Source organism: Mesocricetus auratus, unplaced genomic scaffold (genome assembly GCF_017639785.1).
Source record: "Mesocricetus auratus isolate SY011 unplaced genomic scaffold, BCM_Maur_2.0 Super-Scaffold_100007, whole genome shotgun sequence".
In the NCBI taxonomy this organism is placed as follows: domain Eukaryota; kingdom Metazoa; phylum Chordata; class Mammalia; order Rodentia; family Cricetidae; genus Mesocricetus; species Mesocricetus auratus.
The window spans coordinates 41,673,302-41,693,153 of NW_024429191.1; the positions used below are offsets into that span (position 1 = coordinate 41,673,302).

Consider the following 19,852-nt stretch of genomic DNA (forward strand, 5'->3'; position numbering starts at 1 on the left):
TGCTCTCACACTTTCAAAGAAACATTTCTCTTACTCATTTTCTTGCATTTTTCCTTTTCAGCTTTCTTCTTAGTTCTGATTTTGTTAATTCCTACGTTTATTGGAATATAGACTCCATTTATTTTCAGTCTTTGTAACAATTAAAATATTGATTTTAGATTTTCTCAAGTATAGTTTTATCAATTGATAAATCTTCATGAAGTTTTTTTCTTCGTGAAGTTTTTTTTTGTTTTGTTTTGTTTTTTGTTTTTTTGGTTTTATTGGTTTTACGAGACAGGGTTTCTCTGTATTGTCGGTCCAGCCTGGCCTCGAACTCACAGAGATCCGCCTGCCTCTGGCTCTCGAGTGCTGGGATTAAAGGCATGCGCCACCACCGCCCGGCTCTTCGTGAAGTTTTAACACAAAGTTCTCCTTAAAACTTCCTAGATACACAATTTGCTTTGCTGTTTCTTTTGAGTTATAGTTTACATAAAGTGCCCACATCTTAAATGTTCAGATTCGTATCCACCAATTCAAATGTGGCACATCCTAGCACACTAAATATCTCCAAAAAGAAAACAGAAGTGACCCCTATTTTGACTTTTATCACCATAAATTACTTTCACTTGTTGTTTATTTATTTAGAGACAAGTGTGTAGTCCTGGCTGGTCTGGAACTCACGGAGATCTGCCGACGTCTGCCTCCTGATATGTATTACATTTTAAAATCTCTATTCAGGGAGGGTAGCTAGTGAGCATCACATGGAGAGCAAGGACAGCGTGCATCCTCAGTTCCCCCTCCCACCAAACAGGCTGTCTGGTTTGGTGACAGGCACCTGCACTCAAATGCCCTGATTGTTGGAGTCAGGGTTTCCCTCTGCAGCCTAGTCTAGCCTCAGACTATGTAGCTGAGACTGGCCTCAAGCCTGTGTGATCTATACACCACAGTACTTGAGCCTATCTCTGAATGTCATTTCAAAAATAGCATGTACACTGTTAAGTCTAACACTGGTCCCCATTTTGGAAATCATTCTGTATACATTGATTGATGTCAATATTTATGATCTGTGCTCATTAGTTTTTATCAGCATGACTCAAGCAAGGGTCATCTGAAATGGAACCTCAATTGAAAAAAATATGCCTCCATCAGATGAGGGGGTAGGCAAGTCTGTGGGTCATTTTCTTGATTCATGATTGATGGGGGAGTGGGCAGTACCTACCCTGGGCAGGTGGTCCTGGATTGTATAAGGAAGCAGGCTAAGCAAGCTGTGGGGAGCAAGCCAGTGAGCAGCACTCCTCTGTGGCCTCCGATTCAGTTCTGACCTGACTTCTCTCATTGGCATGGGACCTGGGACTTATTCCTTCCCAAGTTGCTTCTGGTTATAGCACCGAAATGGGAAGAAAATTAACACCTGAATATATTAATGTTTATTCTCCTGTGTGTGTGTGTGTGTAGGTCAGAGTTCAATGATGGATGTCTTCCTCTACACTTTCCACCTTACTTTTGAGATAGGGTCTCTTACTGAAACTGGAGCTCACCCATCGGCTAAACTAGAAGGTCACTAAACTAAAGGACATGACTATTCCTGTCACCCCCACAGTGGTGGGGTTACAGGCACGTGCCTCACTTTTACTTGGGTGTTAGGGATCCAAACTAAGGGTGTCATGCTTATGTGACCACATTCATTGACTGAGCTGTCCCTAATCCCCTTAAATGTTCACACCTTTAATCCTAGCAGAGGCAGGTGTATCTTTGTGAGTTCAAGGCCATCCTGGTCTACAGATCAAATTACAGGACAGCTGGGGCTGTTACACAGAGAAATCTATCTGGGAAAAAACAAATTTTAGTGGATACTTGAGTTGTTTCTAACTTGTGCCAATTGTACATTAAGCTAATGTTTAGAAAAACACTTGTACCCAAGTCTTTTTGTAGACTGATTGCTCTTCCAAAAATTCCAAGTGGAATTTCTGGTTCATAGATTAAGATTGTGTTATGATCAAGTCTTACAATGTAGCCAGTGATGTCTTCAGCTCACAAGCCTCTACCTCACAACTTCTAGGATTACAGGCATGTGCCACCATGCCCTACTAGTACTATTCTTTTTAAGAAACTACTAAACTATTTTTAGCCTGGATAGAAGTGTTATATTCTACCAGCACTATATGAGGATCGTGGTTGTTCTACACCTCACAAGACTTGACACTGTTGGTCTTTAAACTTAGCTTTTCTGGTGGTGCTGTGGTGACATCCCTTTCTATTGTTTTACAGTTCTTTCTCCTGTAGTGTTGTGGAATATAATATTTACCTATGTAAAGATGTGTTGCATTTGTTTATGCTGCATTTGTCTAACTATGTAAAGATGTGCTGCTGTTTCACCTTTTCTGCCTAAGGCACCTGATTGGTCTAATAAAAAGCTGAACTGCCAATAGCTAGACAGAGGAGGAATAAGTGGTGCTGGCAGACAGAGAGAAAGGAAAACCAGCCAGCTCACCAGAACCAGTGGGGAGGAGGTCATCTGACCCGGGGGCCAGCCAACACAGAGGAAGCAGGACAATATATAGATGATGTAAATGAGCCTGGGGCAGTCCATAGATTAATAGAAATGGGTTAATATAAGTTAAAAAAAACTAGCTAAGAAATAACCTTAAGGGGCTGGATACATGGCTCAGGAGTTAAGAGCACTGACTGCTCTTCTAAAGAACCTGGGTCTAATTCCCAGTACTCACATGGCAGCTCACAACTGTGTGTAACTTCAGTATCCACCACCCTCACACAGACATACATGCAGGCAAACCATTAATACACACACAAAAATAAATAATTATTTAAAAAATAAACAAGCTTAAGCTAAGGCCAAACATTCATAATAAGTCTCCATGTCATGACTTGGGGAGTGGCTGTCCAAGAAAGCTGTAGTAATGTACTAAACTGTAGTAATGCTACCTTTTCATATGCTGAACATTTGGGTGTCTTCAGTTTGAAAATCCTTTTTGGGCTGAATGGTTAAGAGTTGGTACAGCTCTTGTAAAGGACCCTAACTGGTTCCCAGCACCTACCTTGGGCAGCTGACTGTAACCTAAGCTCCAGGGTATCTGATGCCCTCTTCTCTTCTTGAGAACCTGCACCCTTGCATGCATATACCCCCACACAGAATTTTTTTGAAAAAATTTTTGTCAGGTAATGGTGGTGCACACCTTTAATCCCAGCATTCGGGAGGAGAGGCAGGTGGATCTCTGTGAGTTCGAGACCAGCCTGGTCTACAAGATCGAGTTCCAGGACAAGCTCCAAAGCCACAGAGAAACCCTGTCTCGAAAAGTCAAAAGAAAAATTTTAAATAGTTATTTTTTGTTTTTGTTTTTGTTCTTTTTAGTTTCTCTGTGTATCTTTGGCTGTCCTAGAACTTGCTCTGCAGACCAAGCTGGCCTTGAATGCACAGAGATCCACCTGCCTCTACATCCTGAGTCCCTGGAGAGAGTCATTTTTAAGTCAGGTTTATGTCCTAGATTGCTTTCTATTATGATAAACACTATGACCAAAAGAAATTCAGAGAGGAAAAAGTTTATTTCATCTTACAGCCTATAGTCCATCGTTGAGAGAAGTCAGGGCAGGACTTCAAGGCAGGAACCTGGAATTAGGGCCTGAAACACAGACCATGGATGAATGAGCCTCTTGGGTTTTTTTTTTTCTTATATAACCCAGGACCTTCTGTTAGGGGCTGCACTGCCCACAATGTGTTGGGCCCTCTCACATCAATACTGAATAAAGAAAATGTCCCCACAAACTTATTGTCTTAGTTACTTTTTTATTGTTGTAATAAGACGTTGTGACCAAGGCAATTTATAATAGAATTTATTGGGGACTTGCTATTGCAGAGGGTTAGGGTCCATGACCAGCAGGCAGGGATGGCACTGGAGCAGTAGTTGGGAGCTCACATTGAAAGCAGCAGGCAGGGAGAGAGACTGGGCTGGGCTGGACTTTTGAAACTTCAATGCCAGCCCTCATGGCACACATCCTCCAAAGGCCACATCACCTAATCCTTTCCAGTTTTACCAACTGGGAACTAAGTATGCAAACATATGTGTCTTTGGGGACCATTCTCATTCAAACCGCCACACTTGACTACCCACCAATCTGATGGAGATATTTTCTCAACTGAGGTTCCCTCTTCCCAGACGACCCTAGTTTGTGTTAACAAAAAAAAAAAAAAAAAAAAAAAAAAAACTAACCAGAGCCTGGCGGTGGTGGTGCACACCATTAATCCCAGCACTTGGGAAGCAGAGGCAGTCGGATCTCTGTCAGTTCAAAGTCAGCCTCATCTATAGAGTGAGTGCCAGGAGCCAGGATAGGCTCCAAAGCTACACAGAAAAATCCTGTCTAGAAACAACCCCCACAAAAAAAAAAGCTAACCAGAACAGTTTGATATACAGCTCTCTGTGTCTCTGCCAGACACACATATTAAGGATGTGTCCTCAATGACACTTGTCCTCCACTTCCTCAACATCATCTTTTGATGAGTAGAAATTATTTTGATGAAGTTCAACTTATGAATTCTTTTATGGTAAACTTTAGTTTACATAGGATTCTGCCTACCTCAAAGATCATGAACATTTTCTTGTACATATTTCAGAGTTTTGTTCACAGACTTACATCTATTTTCTATCTCAGATTTATTTTTATTTTTGATTTATGTGTATGAGTGCTTTGCTTACACTTAAGTACACTGCTTGCATACTGGTGCCTACAGAAGTAAGAAGAGGGTATCAGATTCCGTAGAACTGGAATTATTATAGATTGTCATGATCTGTCTGATGGGTGCTAGGAACTGAATCTGGGTCATCTTAACCTCTGAATATCTCTTCAGCCCCATCAAATTAATTTTTACATGTGGAATACATAGAAGTCAAGTTCTTTTCCCTCCCACATAGATATCCCGTTAATCACCATCAGTTTATTGAAAAGATGAACAATATAGACACTGAACTGCATTCTCTGTCAAAAATCAACTAATCTGTTGTGGAATATTACTTTATGTAAAGGTGTGCTACATTTGTTTATGTTGCATTTGTTTAATGATGTAAAGATGTGTTGCTTTGGCTGCCTTAGACACCTGACTGTTCTAATAAAAAGCTGAATGGCCAATAGTTAGACAACAGAGGAATAGGTGGGGCTAGAGGGGGAATCTATGTGAGGAGGCGGGGAGAGAATGAGGAAGAAAGAGAAGCAGGTAGCTGCCAGCCAGTCAGACACAGAGTAGGACATACAGAATGAAAGAAAGGTAAAAACACCCAAGGCAAAACATACATGAAGAGAAACAGGCTAGATTAAGTTTTAAGAGCTGGTGGGACAAGCATAAGTTAAGGCCGAGCATTCATTAATAATAAGTCTCTGTGTCACGATTTGGGAGCTGGTTGGTAGCCCAAAGGTAAGCCTGCTACACTGTGGTCTCTCTTGACCTTCCATTCTGTTCCATTGCTCTATTTACCTAACATCACACTAACACTACTGTGTTTAAGTCCTTATTTGGTTTTTTGTTTTGCTTTTTTGAGACAGGGTTTCTCTGTAGCTTTGGAGGCTGTCCTGGAACTCACTTTGTAGACCAGGCTGGCCTCGAACTCACAGAGATCCACCTGCCTCTGCCTCCCGGTTTCTGGGATTAAAGGCGTGCGCCACCAACGCCCGGCTTAAGTCCTTATTTGTAAAGTCAGGTAAAGTTCCCTCAAGTTCAAATCCCCAGCATCCACGTAAAAAGGTGTGTGACTGTGCACACCTGTAGCCCAGTGCTAGGGAGTGGGACCGAGACAGGATGATTGCTGGGGCTTACTAGCTGACAGTCTAGGTCCAGGTTCAATGAGAAACTGTCTCAGCGGAACAGCAGACAATTCCCTCTGACTTCTGCACACACAAATAAGTGCTTGCACACACGTACACACATACTCACACATACGTGCACATAACACAGCATGCACACACAGACAGAAATTGTGCTTTCTTCTTACTTTCCCATTAAGCCAGGCCCCGTTCTCTTAAGTATGCTATTTGACTCACTCCTGAGCCTTTATAGGAAGCATTTCTCATCTTAGTTTACCACATTGTTAAGGTTGAGTCTCTTTGTTGAATGATTAAACTACCCACTTACATATATGATTACGAGATCAGTTGCTCATGGTGCCATGCTCATTGCTTCTCTAACACAAGAAGTATCAATAGATTAGACGATGTCCTCAGCTAGAGTCATGGCTGATAAACGTTCTGAGTGCTTGATTCTAAAATTGTCTTTCTTTTGCCCCAAAATGGGATGACATTTTTGTCCGGGAATCTAATTTTTGATTTCTTGTCATAGTTTCTCTCTTCAAAATATGTAGCAAATGAGATTCCCACACACTTTTGCCTGCTTTCCTTCATAAAACTAGCCTCTTCCTTCCGTGTGAAATCTGTACACATCTCCTTTTACTCATGGAGCACAATAATTTTCTAGGATTTTTAAAAATGTGTCAATAAGATGGATACCTGATAAAACTTGATAAAGAAAACAGAAAACAAAATTTGCATTTGTGCCAGGTAGTGGTGGCTCTCGCCTCTAATCTCAGTGCTCAGAAGACAGAGGCAGGCGGATCTCTTTGAGTTTGAGGCCAACCTGGTCTACAGAGCAAGTTCTAGGACAGCCAGGGATACACAGAAACACTCACTCAAATAAAAAAAAAAAAGAAGGAAGGAATGGAAGGAAGGGGGAGAAAAGAAAGAAATCACAAGCCGGGCGTTGGTGGCGCATGCCTTTAATTCCAGCACTCGGGAGGCAGAGGCAGGCGGATCTCTGTGAGTTCGAGGCCAGCCTGGACTACAGAGTGAGTTTCAGGACAGGCTCCAGAACAATACAGAGAAATCCTGTCTCGAAAAACCAAAAAAAAAAAAAAAAAAAAAAAAAAAGAAATCACAAAGAAAATATAACCACAGAAACAAAATTAAGTTGCTAGATGTGGTGACACAGACCTGTAATTACAGCTACCAGGAAGGCTGAGGCAGAAGGACCACAGTTTAAGGCCAGCCTAGGGTACAGAGTAAGACCCTGAGATCATGTCTCAAATAAAAAGTAAAAAATGGGCCAGCCAGATGACTCAGAAGGCAAAAGTGCTTGCCATACAAATTCAAGTGGAAGGAGAGAACCAGCTCCTGAAAACTGTCTGTGACCTCCACGTGTGATCCATGGCACTGTGGAACAATCTTTTGTACACTGTGAATGTGTTGTTTTCATTGGATTAATAAGGAGCTGATGGGCAATAGCTAGGCAGGAAGAGGTTACGTGGGATTGGCAGACAGGTGAGGAGACAGAGTCAGCAGCCAGAAACAAGAGTGCTGACAAAAGGTACCATTGAGTAGCAGAGTGTAGATAAGAAATATGGGTTAAGCCAGACAGTGGTGGTATACATACACCTTTAATCCCAGCAGTGGGAGGCAGAGGCAGGTGGATCTCTGTGAGTTTGAGACCAGCCTGGTCTACAAGATTGAGTTCCAGGACAGGCTCCAAAGCCAAAGAGAAACCATGTCTCAAAAAAAAAAAAAGAAAGAGAAAAATAAAAAAGAGAGCAAAAAGGAAAGAAATATGGGTTAATTTAGTAACAAGCCTAAACTATCAGCTGAGCATTTATAATTAATAAGTCTCTGTGTGATTATTTGGGAGCCAGCTGGTGGGACAGAGCAGACTGATGGTCCCAATGCAAACCTCTGCCCACACCATGGCATTCCTGTGCTCACACTCACACAACCATGGCTGTATCTCATCTCTCCTCTTTCTCTCTCTGTTTCTCTCATAAACACACACACACACACACACACACACATACACACACACACACACACACACACACAATATTTTGTAAGTAAAAAGAAACTTGGGTATATAGCAGTGGTAGGGCCCTTAGCATTCATGATATATGAGGCCCTGAGTTCAATCCTGAGAACTCAAATAAAACAAAACACAGACTGCTGGGATTAAAGGCGTGCGCCACCAACGCCCGGCTAAAAATGTATTTTTAACAAAGTAGAACATGACATTTCTGCCTTGAGTGTTAAAAGCACATCGATCGGGTACTGAGCACTTGTCAGGGCTATGTGGGGTATGAAGGGGCAGTTGATGTTCCTGTAGACAGTTTCAGTGTTCAAGATAAGATGTTCTGAGGTTGAATAGTAGGGATGTTTGCAAATAAACTGAGATTTACTCTTCAAATGTCTAAAAGAAAAAAAAATATGGTCAGTCAGATGGCTCCGAGCCTGATGACTTGCATTTGATTTCTGGAACCCACATAGTAGAAGAGAACCGACCAACCCCCTCAAGTTACCCTCTGACCTTCACATGTGCACTGTGGCTCATACACACAAATAAATGTACCATGTAAATTTTCCAAAAAGAAAAAGTAGGAAAAAATGGAGGCATGAAATTGAATGCCTATAATCTCAGTTCTGGGGGTTCAGGGCTGGAGGGCTGTGAGGTCAAAGCCAGGCTGGATGACATAGTGGAACTCTGCTTCACAAAAACAATGTGCTTTAAAAGGTAATTTTATATATACTGTATCTTACCACAATTGAAAGAAAAATTAATGTCTTTTTTATTTTAAAAATACGTTTGTCTGGGCTGGAGCGATGGCTCAGAGGTTAAGAGCACTGGCTGCTCTCCCAGAGGCCCTGAGTTCGATTCCCAGCAACCACATGGTGGCTCACATGGGATCTGATTCCCTCTTCTGGTGTGAAGGTGTGCACAGATCAAGTACTCATAAGCACAAATGAACAAATAAATCTTTTTAAAAAAATACGTTTGTCTATACACATGCATGTGGTGCCTGCAGAGGGAGACATATTTCATAGAGCTAGAGTCACAGGGGGTTGGAAGCCACACCATGTAGTTATTAGGAATCAAATTAGAGTTCTCTGCAAAAGCAGCAAGAGCTCCTAACACCTGAGACACCTTGCCAGATCCTTAAAGAAAAGTTTAAGTATTCGGGATCAGGTTTAAGTTCCTAAAATCAACATATCAGGTGAGGCGATGCAAGACTTGAAGACTGGCCCCTATGGGATGTGCTCACAAAACAAGAACCTGGCTGGCTGTGGTAACCCACAGCTCTAATCCCCGCACTTTGGGGGCAGAAGTTTGGGGAGGCAGGCAGATCTCTCTGAGTTCTAGGCTAGGCTGGTCTACATAGTGTGTTCCAGGACAGCGAGAGCTACACACTGTGATCCTGTCTCCAAACAAAACAAACAGACAAAACGAAGAGCCTACACAACTCTGTAGAGTGAGCAAACCAAAGCCTTGACCGTCTGTCCTGGACTTTAGAAAAGGGAATTCTGAACACAGAGCAGTGCTCAACACTGCTCTACACATCCCTCTCTGGGGTAACAGGACTGCATGAGTACAGAAGCAGACAGTGAACTGTGCTTCTCAGATAGGATTTGGGCTGCAGATGGTAGTCTCCTTCCAGATGAGGCTGTTGAACTAGCACGGCCACCAGCAGGAAGGAGACGCTGCAGCATAGACTGAGCAGGTTGAAGGGCACCATTTTGTACTCTGAGGCTTGATACTTCAGCTCCCGGTAAGAGAATTGACCACTGGGATGGCATGGCCAGGCTGTCCTCTCAACCACAGGACCCAGATTTCTCAGCTCACATGATAGGCCTCACCTCTTTCTGTTTTTTGTAGGTTGTTGTTTGCTTTTGTTTTGAGATGGGGTTTCTCACTGTAGCCCTGGCTATTCTGGAACCAGGCTGCCCTCAAACTCACAGAGATATCTGCCTGCCTCTGCCTCCCAAGTGTTGGGATCAAAGGTGCATGCCACCACTACCTGGCTAGCTTGATGTATTCAACTCACGAGGTAGTTCAGAATGCCTTTAACTCTCAAATCCTCCTTCCTACCTCTACCTCCTGCATGATGGGGTTGCAAGCACAGCTACCATATCCATCTCAGTGAAACTTAATTTTCTAATGTATATTCATTGTACAGAATGATGGGTTTGGGTTTGGGATGTAGCTCATTATGACTACATATGTGATGTTCTGTGTTCAACCTCTGGACTGCAACAACCAACCACCAAAAACAGGTTTCACTAGGCAAGCATTCTACCAACTGAGTTGTATCTTCAGCCCTTCTTATTTTGTTTTGAGATGGGGCCATGCTTTGTAGTTTAGGGTAGCCCCCGCTGTGTAGGCATTTTGGGTGGACTGGGTGGGACAGGTATTCTGGCACTTGGGAGTCACAGAATACTGAGTATTACACAGCTCAGATGGAAAGGTATCCTGGAGCTCAGGAGCCAAGGACTACTATAGGTTGCAGTAAGCTTAGCAGTCCTAATAAGCTAGGTTTGGCCACCGGTCTTCATCAGGCCAATCAGACAAGGAACAGTGAAAAGCAGAAAAAGGAAAATTACCCAAAGTGGTGCCACTGGAAAGAGGAACAAATAAAGAGGTCCAATGCCTTCCCTCTCAAGTCCATCTTCAAAGTGCCAACATGAGGTTTGGATTGAAATTAAGGGGCTGGAGATGGCTTAGCAGTTAAGAGCACTTGATGCTCTTACAGGGGACCTAAGTCTGGTTCCCAGCACCCATGTGAGGCAGCTCATAACCACCTGTAACTACAGCTTCCTGAGAATCCAACACCCTCTTCTGGCCTCTGCAGACATCTGTACTCACATAATTAAAAATAGTAAAGTCCTTAAAACAAAGGACAGTTGTGATCAAAGTATGGTCTCCACAGTCACCTTTGTCTGGACTCCAGTTCTTCCTTCAAGATGGCTGGACAAGTTCTTGGACCTGTATGAAATCTCATCCTAAGAGATAAAATTCCTACCAGGCAGGAACCAGACTTTTAAGCCTTTTCCTTCTCTGAGCACGAGATTCCTTGGTTTCTTAGGTCTACTGTCTCAAAAGTCTGATAGCCCTAATGGAAGGACACAGGTGTCTCAGAGTATCTTCATTCCTGCTAGTAGAGTTATGGTAGTGAATGGCTGTAATCCTAGCATTTAGAAGGTAGACACAGCAGGATCATGAGTTTGAAGCAGCCTGGGCTACATATTGAATTCAAGGCCAGCCTGAATTACATGAGACTCTTTTTTTTTTTTTTTTTTTTTTCAAGGCAGGGTTTCTCTGTGTAGGTTTGAAGTCTATCCTGGCACTTGCTCTGTAGACCAAGCAGGCCTTGAACTCACAGTGATCTTCCTGCCTATGCCTCCCGAGTGCTGGGACTAAAGGCATGTGCTACCAATGCCTGGCCATGAGGCACTTTTTCTTTCTTTTCTTTTTTTTTTTTTTATATTTTATTTATTTATACAGCCTTCTGCCTGCATGCCAGAAGAGGGCACCAGTCAGTGCTCTTAACCACTGAGCCATCTCTCCAGCCCCATGAGGCACTTTTTCAATAAATATTCCTTTCTTTCTTTTTGAGACAGGGTTTCTCTGTGTAGTCCTGGCTATCCTGGAACTCACTGTATCTCTGTAGCCTTGAACTCAGAGATCTGTCTGTCTCTGCCTCCTGAGTGCTGGGATTAAGGTGTTTACTACCACTGTTCAGCCAATAATTTTTTTTTAGGTGGTATTTGTGCATGCCTTTAATCCTAGCACAAGTTTTCAAAGCAAGTTCCAGGACAGCCAGGGATACACAGAGAAACCCTGCCAAAATAAAGGAAGAGAGGGAGGGAGGAAGGAAGGACCTTAATCACTAACCAATTCCTCTGCCCTCTTTTATTTTTATTTATTCTATGTTTTTCTTAGGAACATGGGTCTCTCACAATGCTGTAATAGACACCTGGCCAAGTAAAATCACTCAGTCACAGCCAATATCTCCTCAGTTTCAAAAGGGCTATCTAGGCAAGAACCATCTGTCCTAATATTAAAAATGTTAACCATAGTGCTACTAGCTGGGCTTGGTGGCACAAACCTTTGATTACAGCACTAGGGAGGAAGAGACTGGCAGATCCCTGAGTTTGTGGCCAGCTGGGTCTAAGGAGCTGGTTCTAGGACAGCCAGGGCTACACAAAGAAACTATCTTGAAAAAACAAAAACAAAAAACCCCAAAAGCAAAAACTTTTTTTTAGATGAACAAAATGGAAAACTGTTCGTTATTCATTGAAGAAACATTGAGCACAGTGCTAACACAACGAGTTTCTAATCTCAAAATTAGAAAGCCCTGTCCTATTTTGTTGTTTTAAATCTGTTTACTGGGGAATTGCTCAGCAATTAAGAGCACAGGCTTCTCTTTCGGAGGACTGGGGCTCAACTCCCAAGCACCCACATGAGTGCTCACAACAGTCTATATAGTTACAGGATATTTGACACCCTGTTCTGAGCTCCTCAGGTACCAGGTACACAAGTAGTATATAAACAGACACTCATACACAGGAACTGAGTTTCTTAAAAGCCTGTTTACAGCTTGGCATGATGGTCCACGTCTTTAATCCCAGCACTCAGAAGCAGAGCCAAGAGGATCCCTGCGACCTCTAGGCCAGCCTGGTCTACATAGTAGTTTCAGGCAAAGCAGGGATGCATACTGATGCCCTGTCTGGGGTGGGGAGTTAATGACAACGACAACGATGACACATGGACCAAATAAAAACTGTACTATTAAAAAAGTTATCTTGTCTACTTGGGGAAGAATCCAGAAGCCATTCTTTTGAAACGTTATTCCTATGTTGAAGTAACCAAATGATCTACTTTGAGAAAACAATAAACCAGGAAGTAGTAAGAATAAGTTCTGGCGATTGCTAGACCATAACGCAGTGAAGTCATCACACCAGTCATAAGACCTGCATTCTAGTTTAACCTGCACATCAGAATGCCTGACTCAGGACGCATTCTGCTTGGTGAAGCAAGGGCCAACTCATGTGGCCTAATAAAAATAAAATACTATGTAAAATGGACATTTTCTAATTTTCAATTCAGTTCTAGTTAAAATCCACCTGCTCTTTATTCTAGATAGTAGACATTAGGCTGGGGAGTCAAACTGGGGCTTTCGGTTCATTCGAGGCAAACCAGACACATTCCCAACGTTTCGTCCATAAGTTAATGTGAACCTTGACCTAATTTGTCAACATTTCTAGATGTCATACCGTACGGAGGTTGAGAGCCACGCAAACAAGGCTGTTTTCAAGGTTATTTACATAGCCAACCTCGTGACTCCGCATGACATCGCGATCCAAGCTGCTCTGCTCTTTCCTTGTTTATCTCGATGAGGGAAAAGCGGCCACACCCAGGATGTCTGAACCCAGTCCTGAGGTTCTAGGATTAACTGCTCCTTTCCCTTCCTTTGCACAATAGGCACCCTAAATGAGAGAGGTGGGTGAACCCGGGGTATTGAGTCTAACGGGCACGTGTCCTCTTTCTTTCCATTGTTTGGAGACTGCTGAGGAGAAAGAGGATGTGCCGGGCCGGGTCTCTCGCTGAGCCCTCCTCAGCCTCCAGCCCAGCAGACGCCCCACTCCCACGTCTGAGCCTGTGTAAGGCGAGGAAGACAAAGCCGCTAAAGCGCTGTGGCCGCAGAAGCATCAGTGTCCACACTGCAGGGGCCAGAGCGAAGCTAACGTCCAGCAGTGCTAGCAGCACTGGGTCACAATTCACCCGGCGGCGTAAACTCAGGCCACTGGGGACTCGGGCTGCAGGGATCCAGACGCGGGAAGAAAAGACCCCTTCCCCCACTTCAGGCAGGAAACGCCGGCATTTTTCGCGAAACCAGCCGCGGCGCAGGCGCACTCGGTTACTTAGCAACGTTGACGTTAAACTGCCACGGAACCCAGCCCAGCAACAATAGAGCGGCCCGCGTTCCCCACCAATCAGCGCCGGCCTAGTCTTTGTCGCCTCACCAATCAGCGCTGGCGCAGCAAGGAAGTTTCCAGATCTTTCGAGGGAGGGCCCTTTAACCTGGATCCATCCGCTCGGTGATTTTTTTAATATTGTTATGCAAGGGGAGACGTGTCGCTGAAAATAAAGGGGATTTCACTTGTTATTGTTTTTTTTCTTCGGTTCTGATGAATTGGGAGCTCAGCTGGAAAGCCTGACTGAGTTGCGGGAGGTGGGATACGGGGGACTACTTTCGGTGGCGCAGGAAGACGACAGATGCGTAGGCGTGGTAAGTGACGCAACAGACGCTGCATAAATACTGGCTCGCGCCGCCGCAGCGCTCAGTGACGAGAGGCTTTGTCCACTGGGAAGCTGTTTGCGTCTAGGTGTTTGTACGCGCTCGGCGGTTTGTGGGCTCAACACATTCGCTAGCAGGTAATGGTCTGCGCTGCTTGAGCCCTGGAAGGGCCGGAAAAGGGGCTGACGTTAGGCTAAACGGGCTTTTTTTCTCGGGGTGGGGGAGGGGAGGGCGAGCTGACGTGACGCGGCAACGGGCCTTCCGGGAAGAGTGGGCCTTGTTCGCGTGCGCGGAGCGGGGGCGGCCCTGGCGCGCGCGCCAGGGAGCTTAACGGACACCTAACCGATGGAGAGTCCGTCGTGGTTACTTCAGTGGGGGAAGGCAGAAAAGAGGTATTCCCGACTTAGCTAGGCATAAGGTTAAATTCATCGTAGGAGTTACGTATTTGTGTAAATCATGGGAATCTTTATTAATGGCTTTGTGGTTTGGATTTTTTTCATTCTTAATTTATCACGGCTGTTACTGGCAGACTCGGATATTCCTCAATTGGTGAAGGTTCTGGATGCCAGTTCGGTGTTTTGAAATGCTTTAGCGGCTTGGAACCATGACAAAACATACTGTGTTGAAGAAACGCGGGGGAGGGGCTTGCACTAGATGTATTTTGTGGGAATCGAAATTATAAGTGGCACTTTACCTTTTAAATTCAAGGTCAAAATGCAAATCTTCGTGAAGACTCTGACCGGCAAGACCATCACCCTAGAGGTGGAGCCCAGTGACACCATCGAAAACGTCAAGGCCAAGATCCAGGATAAGGAGGGCATCCCCCCCGACCAGCAGCGACTCATCTTTGCAGGCAAGCAGCTGGAAGATGGCCGCACTCTTTCTGATTACAACATCCAGAAAGAGTCCACCCTTCACCTGGTCCTCCGCCTCAGAGGTGGCATGCAGATCTTCGTGAAGACCCTGACCGGCAAGACCATCACCCTGGAGGTGGAGCCCAGTGACACCATCGAAAACGTCAAGGCCAAGATCCAGGATAAGGAGGGCATCCCCCCCGACCAGCAGCGACTCATCTTTGCAGGCAAGCAGCTGGAAGATGGCCGCACTCTTTCTGATTACAACATCCAGAAAGAGTCCACCCTGCACCTGGTCCTCCGCCTCAGAGGTGGCATGCAGATCTTCGTGAAGACCCTGACCGGCAAGACCATCACCCTGGAGGTGGAGCCCAGTGACACCATCGAAAACGTCAAGGCCAAGATCCAGGATAAGGAGGGCATCCCCCCCGACCAGCAGCGACTCATCTTTGCAGGCAAGCAGCTGGAAGATGGCCGCACTCTTTCTGATTACAACATCCAGAAAGAGTCCACCCTGCACCTGGTCCTCCGCCTCAGAGGTGGCATGCAGATCTTCGTGAAGACCCTGACCGGCAAGACCATCACCCTGGAGGTGGAGCCCAGTGACACCATCGAAAACGTCAAGGCCAAGATCCAGGATAAGGAGGGCATCCCCCCCGACCAGCAGCGACTCATCTTTGCAGGCAAGCAGCTGGAAGATGGCCGCACTCTTTCTGATTACAACATCCAGAAAGAGTCCACCCTTCACCTGGTCCTCCGCCTCAGAGGTGGCATGCAGATCTTCGTGAAGACCCTGACCGGCAAGACCATCACCCTGGAGGTGGAGCCCAGTGACACCATCGAAAACGTCAAGGCCAAGATCCAGGATAAGGAGGGCATCCCCCCCGACCAGCAGCGACTCATCTTTGCAGGCAAGCAGCTGGAAGATGGCCGCACTCTTTCTGATTACAACATCCAGAAAGAGTCTACCCTGCACCTGGTCCTCCGCCTCAGGGGTGGCTATTAATTCTTCAGTCTGCATTCCCAGTGGGCAATGATGGCATTACTCTGCACTATAGCCATTTGCCCCAATTTAAGTTTAGAAATTACAAGTTTCAATAATAGCTGAACCTCTGTTAAAAAATGTTAATAAAGGTTTTGTTGCATGGTAAGCATACATGGTGTCATTTGTGAAGTTTCTGTGGTGGCTTGGGTGGAGGACCTCCCCACTGATTGTCTTTAGAGATTGTTATTTAAATTTTTTGTCGCTTATGGCTTAGATGAGTTGGGAACTTTGTTTAAAAGTTAATGACAAAGCTATAATATCAATTTGCAACACTATTAGAGGCGTTCCCATGCAGCCTTTTTACATTGGGGGAAAGCAAGTATAATTCCCTGAAGCTCATCAAAGACTTTGTGGAGGAAATAGCCAAAGTTTTGATTGAGCTCTTTGGATGGTAATGTGTTTAGGTACTTTGGGAGGGAGGAGAGGTTTGTTAACTAATTATTACACTGAAGTACATAGCTACATTGCTTGGGTAAGATACTGGCTGGTTGGGGTAATGCCCTTGACTAGGAAGAAGATCCCCACATTTGGAGAAGTGGTAAGTAATGGGAAGGTTAAAGCTTTTACGGTGAACACCTGTGGGTGGAAGGCTTGCATCTTGTCCCAAAAGTTTAGGAATGTTTTTGAGACAGTTTTAACTAGCTCACCTGAAATTCAGACCCATATGCTTCCCAGCTTTTAGCCATCATTGTTTTCAAATGGGACAACATCTTAGGGGTTCACTAAGAACTTGCCAAACTACCTAATTGAGCTTAATTCCTAAAATTTTTTAAATGCTGTTATACCTGGTACTTTGTCTGGAGATAAGGTTTGTAGAGTAAATAGAATTTCCTGCGTTTAATCCCAGGCATGGGGAAGCAGAGGAAGGCCAGCATGGTCCACATACAGTGAGTTCCAGGGCTAATGAAATGTAGTTGGAGGCAGGATCACATGACACTTGCAATCTTACCCTTTTAAATCAAATGCCAGCCTGGTAACTCGAGCTCCTTTGTATATGAGTATATAACATGCTGTAAACCTGAATTTTAAACATGGATCTTTGCCATGTTCCCTTTAATTTACTGGAGGGCAGATGTGTAGTTGGGATCAAGTCATGTGGTCTGGCTTTGGCTAGCAGCTTAATCTAAGCTATCACCAGCCCTCTATTGAAACACATACACAGCCCACGCTCGGGTTTTTTTTTTCTTTACCAGACAGTATAGCCCAGACTGGTTGCTTTTGAACTCTATTCCTCCCACCTCTGCCTCTTGGGATAAACTCACAGCAAGAGGCATGGGTTTTTTTGTTTGTTTTTAAAGAGGACAGTCTAGGTATCCCTTGACTGACCTGGTGTACATTATAGGTCCAGGGTAACCTCAAGCTTAATACTGCTTGCTTCCCAAGATGTGTGCCGTCTTGCCTAGGTTTTTTTTGTTTTGTTTTTTCCATCTTGCCTAGTTTTGAGAAGGCATATATGTAGTTGTGGCTGCCCTGGCATTCCCTATGTAGACCAAGCTGGCCTATGAACTCACAATCACCCTCTGGTTCCTGAGTGCTGGGATTAAAGACCTATGCCACCACACATGGCTCTGGCCAGGTAGTTTTTAAAAACTTTGCAGGTCTCATTGAGCATACAAAATTGGAATTCAAGGAAAGGCATATGTTAGCTATTACTGTTTGTTGAGTGTAGTAAGTGACAACGATGATTATACTCAGGGTGAGTTACGTAACAAGACCTGCCTAAATCCTCTGCACTGAATAAAAGGCCATTTGTAGTCTGTGGTCGCAGCTTCTCTTGATTGCTGATGAGATGCCCCTTCAGCTTTGTGGGGAAATGAAACTAGGAGGTAAACCTTTGCTCTGAGATAATGCAGAAAGAGGAGAGTTGATAAGATTTCTTGAAGCTGGGCATGGTAGTATGTACCTGTAACCCCCCAGCATCCTGAAAGTGAGGCAATTTTGCTCCAGGCTAGGCCTGACTTTCAAGTAAGACCCACATGGAGGATGGACACAGACTCCCACAAGTTGTCCTCTAATATATACATGTACAAATGTAACTTTGAAAGCTGGAGGGCCACTGCTCTTTCAGGTTCTCTGATTGCCAGGAACATTGTTGATTCCAGTTTTAGACTAGATGCTAAAGAACACATGGGCTTATCTTGGTGCATGTCTTCAGTTCCAGCAGTGAAGCACAGGCCTCCTTTGTCAAACAGTAAACTCTGGGCCTGTCAGGACTGCATAGTGAGACCTTGCCTCAAAAACACAAATGAACATGGAAGCCAGGCATAGTAGCACATGCCTTTATTCCCAGCATTTGGGAGGCAAAGGCAGGTGATACATAATGAGACCCAAGATAGCCAGGGTTAAGAGACGTTGTCTAAAAATGAAATAAAAAAATGGGAGAAGAAACACAAAGAACCTGGCTTCAGTTCCAGTCGTAGGCCCATGAGTCCTAGTGGTTAATACAGAGAACAATTTGCATGACACATCATCTGCCTTGAAATTGCTGAGTTCACAGAACAAGCAGGCACCCTCAGTCATAACCTCATTTCCCCTCTAAGGAATTCAGCAGAGATGTGTTGATCTGTGTGTGTGTGTGTGTGTGTGTGTGTGAGAGAGAGAGAGAGAGAGAGAGAGAGAGAGAGAGAGAGAGAGAGAGAGAGAGAGAGAGAGAGAGAGAGAGAGAGAGAGAGAGAGAGGCGAAGTTGCTGGGGATCAATGCAAGACAAGCACTCTACCACTTATGCTATCCCCAGCCTTTTTATTTATTTGAGGCCTCAAATGCCCTGTGTAGCAAAACATGATATTACATCGTTGCTCAGGACTCTATAGTTGTTTTTGTTTGTTTTCAAGGAGAAAGTAGGTTTGGTTTGGGTTTTGTTTTTTGAGATAGGGCCTTAATTACTCCATATGAGTGTGCGTGTGCATGCAATGATGGGCGTGTGAAGGCCAGAGGACAGCTTCATGGATTCCATAGTGCTCTCCTTCAGCCTCTACTGCAGACCAAATCCAGTCTATGTGGATTAGCGAAGCCGCCAACACCAGCTCTGTCTGAAGAAGCTTCCCTGGAAGCTGTTTTCCGAACACCAGCCTCAGTGTAATCTTCAGAAGCTGGCCTACTCTTCTTTTACAGCCAACACTTGGGTTCAGATTACTTTTAATTGACTTCTAGATTAACCTAACTCCTGTGCCTCCTTCTGGACTCTTCTTGGAAGCAGGCAGCAAGATTTACTGGAACAGTATGCATGGCTCCTATCCCTACATCAGCCAAGACCTTGAGAAGGAGAAGGCACAGAGCCAGGAAGCTTAGAGAAACACAGACAAGTAGTGGCAGCTCATGCCTTCAATCCAGTGTTCTCCACCTTCCTAATGCTATGACCCTTTAATACAGTTCCTCATGATGTGGTGACCCCCAGGCAAAAATTATTTCATTGCTACTTCACGACTGTAATTTTGCTACTTTAAATATCTGATATGCAGGATATCTGATTTTGACCCCAAAGGAGCCTTGACCCACAGGTTGAGAACTGCTGCAATCCCAGCATTTCAAGAGGCAGAAGCAGCTATATATAGCAAGTTCCAGACCCACCAGAAAAAGGAAAAGCCAAGACTTTTAGTAGGTTAGGAAGACTCACTTAAAGGATAACTGTGGTTGACAATAATTAGGTATTCTGAAATAGCTAGTAGAGAGAATAGTGAACACTCCCAATACAAAGAAAATATCCCTGAAGTGGAAGATATGTCAGCTACCCTGGTCAGAGTAGTACATATATATATTTGTATGAAATGTCATATAGAACCCCCAAAATATGTATAAACATTTTGTCAATTAAAAACTTTGGCTCGAACCTTTAATCCCAGCTCTTGGGAGGCAGAAGAAGGTAGAT

The 19,852-nt window shown here is 44.4% G+C and overlaps 1 protein-coding gene across 2 annotated transcripts; it reads left to right on the forward strand.

Annotated features, from left to right (window-relative positions):
* Positions 1-14,077: 14,077 nt before the first annotated feature.
* Ubb (ubiquitin B) lies at positions 14,078-16,097 on the forward strand. 2 transcript variants are annotated; one of them, XM_040748838.1, is made up of 2 exons: positions 14,078-14,224; positions 14,796-16,097. In XM_040748838.1, the coding sequence occupies exon 2, from the start codon at positions 14,802-14,804 to the stop codon at positions 15,945-15,947; it is 1,146 nt and encodes a 381-aa protein (XP_040604772.1). In that variant the 5' UTR covers positions 14,078-14,224; positions 14,796-14,801; the 3' UTR covers positions 15,948-16,097. The 2 variants fall into 2 exon arrangements, with proteins under 2 accessions (XP_040604772.1, XP_040604773.1); XM_040748839.1 differs by lacking the exon at positions 14,078-14,224 and adding an exon at positions 14,381-14,479.
* The last annotated feature ends 3,755 nt before the right edge of the window (positions 16,098-19,852 follow it).